Source organism: Anser brachyrhynchus (assembly GCF_964034855.1).
Source record: "Anser brachyrhynchus genome assembly, chromosome: 8".
NCBI lineage: Eukaryota > Metazoa > Chordata > Aves > Anseriformes > Anatidae > Anser > Anser brachyrhynchus.
The window spans coordinates 30,128,688-30,137,226 of NC_137702.1; the positions used below are offsets into that span (position 1 = coordinate 30,128,688).

The 8,539-nt window shown below is 43.6% G+C and overlaps 1 protein-coding gene across 1 annotated transcript in view; it reads right to left on the reverse strand.

Moving 5' to 3' along the window:
- The window catches only part of SNX7 (sorting nexin 7), a 28,635-nt gene extending 20,398 nt beyond the window's left edge, over positions 1-8,237 (reverse strand). Inside the window, exons 1-2 of the mRNA XM_080602499.1 lie at positions 7,971-8,237; positions 1,797-1,979 (exon numbers count right to left, since the gene is read on the reverse strand). Coding sequence (XP_080458625.1) covers positions 1,797-1,979; positions 7,971-8,144 — 357 coding nt within the window. The 5' untranslated portion in view covers positions 8,145-8,237. The remainder of the gene's footprint in view (positions 1-1,796; positions 1,980-7,970) is intronic.
- Positions 8,238-8,539: the final 302 nt, after the last annotated feature.

Sequence of the window (8,539 nt, forward strand, 5' to 3'; positions counted from 1 at the left end):
TTTTGAAGAAAACTGCATACCTGAAGGGAATGCATACATGATTCTATTTTGCCCTTGCTATTTGCTTGCTCTTTTTTAATGCACGATGATCAATTTCTTAATGAAATAGAACACATGTAATTTTAGCAACAAATCAAAGTTCTACTTTAAAACAACAACATCAACAACAAAAGAAGTACTAAACAACAGAGTGACCTAAAATAATCACCCTAGCAGTGTTTTCAGAAGATTTCAATCATTACTGCGCCATTTCCCTTTTAACAATCATGGTTATGTTGATTGCTTTTAGGGCATTTCTTCTGAAGTGATTTGAAATCGATGAGTGAGGAGAGTCCATTTTTTTAGCATTCTGAAAAAAATAGAAATAGCTGACATACGTCCTTGGGGCCTGCTGATGCCAGTCAACAATCCCCACATTCAGAACGTGAAAACTTCAGCACATCACAAAAGTAACATTTCCTGTGCTGTTTAATGGATTCTGCTATTCCATCATCAATTCCAGTTCTGTAGCCCTTTGTCAGAGCTTGCCAACAAACCTTTAATGCTTATAAAAATGCTTATTACAGCATTGAAAAATTGTCAAACCATGAGATTTATTTTATCACCACTCTATCTTCTAGAATCAAGCTACAAAGAGCTCATGTTTTCATCAGAGTGATGCATGCTGTTTAGCATTTGTTGTTGCACGGAGATTTATAATGCAATGCAAGTAAATTCTAAAAAACTCAAAACACACTTTTGTAATCTAAACATTTTTGAGGACTGAATATATTTTTTTCAAGTTACGTGGGAGGAATGACATTACTTTATCATCAACAACCAGGATTCAAATTAAATGTGATAAGAAAGGATGGAAGAGATAAAAAAGCAAAAGCAATCTACCTTACAGCCCTTCCATACTTGCCTGCAGAAAAAATGTTCTTTTGTCTACAAAAGGATGCCTAAAATGAAAATTATTGCTAGCAACCTAATGAAGATAGCTCTCTTCCTACTCTTTAAATATTTTATGAGGAATTGATAACTTCTCTTATTTAAAGATGAATAATTCCCATTTGAAAATTTGGTTTTAAATGAATCTTTTAAAAAGAACTCAAAGTAAAATAAATTAACACAGTAATTCTCAAAACACAGCCTGCAGAATATTTGCTGGTAATCCCAAATGATCTGTCTGGTCTCACAACACTAACTTTCTTCCTTATTTCCAGTGGATAATTTGCATTCAGGACAGCTAAAAATACTCTATGTTGTTTCCTAATATTACTTTTTTTTCATTTGAGAATTGTGGCAGTTTCCCAGAAATCATATGCAACTGTTGATGGGAAACAAACTTCCCCATGGTAGTGAGCACTGCAATTACAAAAGAATGGAGCTGAAAGACTTTGTAGCAGCAAGTCTTTTCATGCAAAGCAAAAGACTGCTGGCCTGCAAGTGATCCAAAAGTCATATAATACATGGGCTAACATAGTGTCTTCAAACAAAATCAGTGTCTCTGCTGTTTCATATTCATGTCGAAGATCACAATAGAAAATATTTATTTCCATATAGAACTGAATTTGCCATTGAAGGAATACCAGCTGTTTTCTCAGTATAAAAAAATCTATGTACATACGTCTGTAGACTTTACTGATTTTTTTAGAAAATTCCACAATTTCATACAGTTTTAGTGGTCTATAACTCAAAGCAAAATCAGATTATGATTTCAACTTAGTAATATTCCACAGAATGGTTCAAAAGAAGAGTGAAAATACTACTACTGTTACCAGTGTAAGCCATTAAGGCCATGAATAGATGCTTACCTTTGTGATTACTCTGTATGTAATGAATGTTTCAATGGCTGTAATGTGGCTTTCAGGATCATCGACAGTAATGAAGAGGTCTCTTAATTCTGGTTCATCTTCAAATTTATACTGGTTTATCATAGATGAGGGGGATATTGTCATTGAAGGACTGAATGAGTTTGCTTCAGCCAATGATGTATCCTGCATATAAAACATGAGAACATTCATATTGAAACATATTTACGCATACACAAACATGTCTCAGATGCTATAATGGCAAATTTTTAAATAGATTGAGAAAACGTAGGGCAGATGAAAGAATTATATGATATGTGGCAAATCTATTATCCTTTTCAGTATTCACTTCAGTAAGGATGTAAGAAATGAGACTTATTCTTTAACTGATGAAAGCAAAATGCTACCATTTGACAAGACCTTTATGCATAGCTAGAAAGAGACTTGCCTGCGAATGCTAAAATTAGTTATGATTACAAGCACCCAGTATTTGTGTAGTATGATTACCAGCTTTATTATAATTGTTAGAAGCCAGTTACTCAGGACTCATCATGCTTCAATTCTCTCTAGTAAGCTGAACAGGGTGGATAAGAAATTATGATTTTAAAAAACAAGACAATATCTAAATCAGAATTTTTATTGGAATTGGGTATCCCAGTTTGCATATATTTTAAAATAGAATTTCAAATGGGAAACTTTTACAGAGATGTAAATTTAATCTTTTTTAAAAAATGAATAAGTAAGAACGCAGTACAAAATTGCTGCTTAATTTATTAATTAAATTCACTAACTCAGAAAACAGCATAATAAATTAATAAATTATTAAAAATAAATGAGAGCAATTAAAATCAATAATCATATTGCAAATATCAGACATTTAATATAGCCTTTCTGATACATCCAATGCAATGAAGTATTTCAATTAATAACAAACTTCAGTATTCCCTGGTGTTTTTGGAAAGTTTCTCTTTTGAAAAACTTAAGGTTATATGCAAAACTGGATAAAAATGGCTATTTAAATCAGAATTTCTGAATGAGATCATCAGGCAAATGAGCAACCACCCTGCCTCGTGCCAGCCCACTGCTGTGACCAGCCAGGAGCCCCGTGCTGTGCTGCCATCCTACACAAGACTTCTACGCTGCCCTTGGCACTGGGAGCTCGCTTGAGCTACCTTTCTATCAGCTTTATGCCACAGTAAAACCAATTGCTTGCTTGTCCAAGCCTGTGAATAAGCAACATAGAACAGCTTGGGTTGGGAGGGACCCTAAAGACCACCCAGTTCCAACGCCTTGCCCTGCGCAGGGATGCCACCCGCTAGACTGGATTCCCCTTGGCCCCATCCAGCCTGGCCTCGAACACCTCCAGGGATGGGGCATCCACAGCTTCTCTGGGCAGCCTGCTCATGAAATTGGCTGCCCTCTTGCAAGCAAGATAATCCCAGAGTGTTACAAAAAGGCCCTTTCTAGTGCCTTGCTGGCTATGGAGCATGCAGAAAAGGGATGTTGCTGAAGAGAGAACCGGTGAAATGTCAGGAGTGGAAACGTGTGTGCCCATGCAAACTGGAGTCAGGTATTGCCTTGTGGGACTGAAGAGTGCAAGACTGGTGTCACTGAGGATGGAAAGATTTTCTCCTTTGGATTTAACCAAACCAAAGCTGCCTCTGGGATATGTTCTCCCCTCTCACTCTTTTCCAGTCTTAAACCTCATCGTACACTGCCAGCTCCCTCCTTTGGATTTTTCAATGTACTCTCACACATATGGAGTAGAAACTTCTATTGGGAACTATGCACTGAAAGCACTCATGTACCAGATCTCCTCCCATCACATATGTACAGTTCTTTGACCAGGGAAACAAAGCCAAGAAGAAAGTTTAAAGACAATGCTTTAAATATTATAGAGCTGCTTCCTTGTATGCCTGCCAGTCACGTTATGTATTTTACTCAGCCTGTTCCAACCCACGATTTCTGTACTGATGTAGTCTGCACTGCTGGCAGTGGTGGAGGATGAATAGAAAAGCTGTGTTTTCATGGCTCACCAGCGCTAGCTGCCCATGCTCCCCATGAGGAATGAAACTGCTTTCCAAACGTGATAGTTCAGGGCAGGCCATGTGATTCAAAGTGCTGAGACAATGGGAAATTCCCAGGGAAAGAAAAATGCATGTGAGCGTGTAAGGGACTTGGATGGCCATATACTTGAGGAATAATGATATTGCAAAGCCTAAATTGGATCAAGGCAAATGTGTTTCATATCTTCTAGTTTCCTATGGGTCATTACTATCTTAATATTTCCTTCCTCTTTCTAGGTTGCTACTAAAAGTTGTTCTATACAGGCAGGTTCCTGAAAGCATGCTTTTATATGAAAGGCCTAAAAAATACATAGCTTATGAAATAAAACACTGCCAGTAAAAATCCACAGAGTAAGCAGGACTTCTGGTTTGTTGTACTATGGTTACTGTGTCATCTGCACGTGAGTGAATGCATGTAAGGTTTAAACAAGTATCTGTTTCTCTATCATCATGATACTTCAGGTTTATTTCCAGCAGTTCTTGAAGTTTGCCTGACATGCCTGATGCCATCACAGGGGAACACAGTTAAATAATAAAAAAAAAAAAGATAATTTTCTGTTTTCTACACAGCTGTAATTTTGGGGTTGGTACTGTTTTTGTGTGCATGCTGTTGATGGTGGAAATTGTATGTCAGGGGAAAAACAGACAATTCTTCCAGCTCTTGGTTTTTAAAACTTGTTTTTAAATTCTTTCCTCTTTATCTATGCGAAGAAAATCAAGGCCTTGCCCTTGATAAGGAGGTACTTTCCCACACCTTCCACAACTGCACGTGCCTACCACTCCCCTGCTCCCTTCCATGCCCTTGAACTACTGGCAGAAGAGACGGCAGAGCCGAGTGCTGATCAGCAAGTGGGTTCGTGCGCTTTGAGTTACTGGCCAGGGCAGCAAAGGGACAGAAAACCAACGAGCTCCTACAGTGTGGGGGCCTTGCTCTGTGTCTCCTTTCTCTAATGCCAGCAGTTACTTTATCCCACTCTCACATTTGGGCTGAAATTGGTCAGTAAGGCTCCAAAATTAATAAAGGACAGAAAACACTCATACAGCAGGGGCAGCCTCAAAGTAGGCCGAGCACAAAGCTGAGCCTGCAGCTCTCTGTAGAAAACATTAAGCACAGGGGTTTGCCAAAGCACTCCTCCTCCCCAGGGCATGACTCAGGGCTGCCGCCATCCTTCCCAGTCAGGACCCAGAGCTTGCACTCTTCTGGGGCCAGCAATCCAAGGCAGGTCTGGAACCAGAGGATGTGGTGGCAGAGGTTATCCTAAAAGTGAATAGCTTAGTTGTTGGAGCATTCTTCAAAGGAAAGAGATTCAGGAAGACAGAGTAGTTCCTTGGTTGAAATACTCAATTTTGAAACAGGCTTAAATCCTCGATCAACTTGTTCTGGAAAAAGTAGCTTCTATGCAATTCTGTGGTGGCATGTACATCTTTTCTACAAACACCATGAATTAAGTTTTCTGTAATCATGGAAGGGAGACAAGCATTGTAAAACTGAGTTTTGAAAGGAGGGCTGCTTAACGTTTTAAGTATTAACCAAATCACTGACAGCTTTGTCAATGTCATGTCAAGGTACCACCAGCAAGGAACACAAGGATTACTGGAGTACAGTACATGTGGTACTATACTTTGAAACCCATGGAGGAAAGCAGGTTGCAAACACTGCATTCGTGTGACTCATCATTCAACCCTGAGAAGCTGGCTCTGCTAAAACGACCTCAGAACTTTTTCCATGGTAACAGAAACTGGGATAAAGTGAAATGCATGTTACATTATGAAATGCTGTATCAGAGCTGCCGAATAAAATGCTAGTCTGTAATATTTGAGGTATGTCACCAGATATTGGGCCAGTGGTTTATGACACTATCAGGTTAAATGTCTATGAATTTTCATACAATAAAAGCTTTGCGTTTACAACTTGAGTAATAACTTATGGTATTGAGGCTGACAATTTTTAAGAACCTCATTTTTCACCATTTTGGTAGCTGGTCCATTTCACTGACTAAACTTAGAAAAATGAAGTCAATGTCAGTGTCAGGCACTGAGCACTGCACTGCCGCTGCATCCCATTTGGCCTGCAAATGCTGGGGACCTTAAAGACAGTGGTGTGAGACACTCCATTAAAATACAATTTAATACAAGATGGTCTTGGAACAGCACGTTATGGAAAAATCAGTTTTACAAAAATAAGTCTGATGCTACATTTAGCTTGTCAGTTTCCCTTTAATATACAGAACACACACAAACAGAGGATGCAACCCCCAATCACCCTCACAGCTTTTCATCTTCCCAAAAGATCAGCCCTCAAGCTGCGGCTGAAAACAAACAATTTCTGGCCAATATATAACCACTAAATGCAGGTGTCTAAGATTTGAAAAGAACACTGGGCTTTAATATAGTTTGACACATTTTCTTGTTCGCAGAAATAGGTTATCATTTTGCATGCAGTAAACCTTTTATTAGTAGCTAACATTAACAGTAGTTAAGATTTAATATAAGCAAGAAATATTTTTGCATGAATCTAGGTGGCAGTAATTTAAGGATATAGATATTTCCCATAGAGCAGCAGTATCTCATATCATCTATATTTGTTTTTATTTTTTATTCTCAAGGAACTTCACCCTTGCCAAGCAAGCATGTTGATTTATGTTGTATTGATAGGCACTGACACCTGCATGCAGAACTGCCTGAGCTTACCTCGTAAACGCAAAAGGATTTAAGGTAAGATACAACTAAAGTTATATTTAGCATTGGTTTTGTCTGCAAGTTCAGTAAATCATTCATTTCTTCAGATCAGATCAAGACTGTTACTTTTCTAAAAAATATGATTTAGCTGAACCCTAGTCATGCTTCAGAAAAACACTGATAACTTGGTGAAGTTTAGCCTAACCTCTTGTATGTTACAGACTATTAAATCACCTAATAGATACCTCTGGTGTTAAAATACATGAATTTCAAGAATTTTATTGCAGTCACAGTTTAAATACATAGCTCCCAAGAATGAGGCTTTTATTCCAATGTTGGTTTTTTTATTCACACATACAAAAAAGTATCTTTTTTACAAAAATATAGAAAGTATACACAATTCATATTACATTTGGTCCTAATAAAAATGTTTGTTAGCACATTTTCAAATAGGAAAAATATTTACTATTTCTTTCCATTGTCATACATCCTGGTACCCAACAGTTCAGAAGTCTCAGAAGGTGGATGGGGCCATAGCTGCCCTACACATTTTTTCCACCTTAGCTCTGTACATCCTTATGTGATATTTTATATAGTTTTGATAGGGCAAATGTATCCATCACATGCTCTCTTCTTTAGTGGCTGAGAAGGTGAGAGTTAAGCCCTATCTTAACTGGATCAGCACAAAATGAGAAACCTTACACGTGGCAGCCGCACCATACTTCATTACATTCATCAAAATCAGTAACGCCGGCAAAGCTGGCGTACCCATACACAGACAGCTAATGCCGTGTGCTTGCAAAATGTGTGCCAATGTATCATCACAAAATGCTGCTGTTGCCGACCTACGCGGCGGTGCCAGTTCCTGGCCCTCCCCTCGTCTTTAACAGAAACTCGGCCTGAAGCTTGCAGATGGGTGCTGGTATTCCGGTACAGCCGCATCCACTCACAGGGACTGTTAATTCAGTTCGCAGACACACGCACACGGCAGGCGACAAATGCGAGTGACACCAGCATTACTCGGGCTCCTGGGCAACTTCAAGGGTCGGGCAGCCCGCCCGAAGCAGCGCGCCCCGTTCCCTGTGCCAGCCCGGGAGGCGGCTCGGCGCTGACCGGCGAGGGGGGCACCGGCACCGGGACCGGCCCGGGGGGACCGGGAGGCAGCGCCCCGGGGCGCGGCAGCCGCGGAGCCTCCCCCGGCCCTGCCCGCGCTGACGGCCGGCCCGAGCGCCGCGGCCCCGCGGCCGAATCCGCCCCGCCGCTGCCCGGCGCCGGAGGGCCGGAGGGCCGGACGGAGGGAGGGAGCCAGCACCCACCCGATGCCGGCGGGGCCGCCGCGGGGAGCGGAGCGGAGCTGCCCTGCGGAGCCGGGCCTCCCGTCCCGGTCCCGGTCCCGGTCCCGGTCCCGGTCCCGGTCCCGGTCCCGCCGTACCTTGCTGAACACCTCCAGGTCGTCCTCCTCGTCGTCCAACTCCAGCACCTCGGCGGGGGCGCCCAGCAGCGGCGCCCGGGCCGCGCCGGGGGGGATGGCGGGGAGCTCGGCCCCGATCCCTCCCCCGGCGGGGGGGAGCGGCGGCGGCCCCGGTACCCGGCCCTCTGCCTCCATCCTCGCTGCGAGCGCGGGCGGCCGCCCCGCCGGAGCCGCTCCCCGGGGCACCGCAATTGGCCGCCCGCCGCTCCCCCGGCCCCGCCCGCGGACCGCCCTCGGACCGGCCCCGGCCCCGGCCCCGGCCCCGGCCCCGGCCCCGGCCCCGGGGCGCGCCCAGTGCGCAGGAGTGGAAGCGGCGGCGGCTGCGGGAGGCCCCGGGACGGGGCGGGACGGGGCCGGGGACCGGGGCCTCTCGGCGGAGGCCGGTTGCGGGGCGGAGGGGGCGGTCCCTCCTCAAAACGCCCGTAAACGTCTCCGTGGGGGCGGGGGGGGGCTGCCCGCGGTTAGCCGAGCGCCTGGCGAATGCTTGTGGGAACTACGGCCTCTGAGCTGGGGCGCTGCGAAACAGCGAG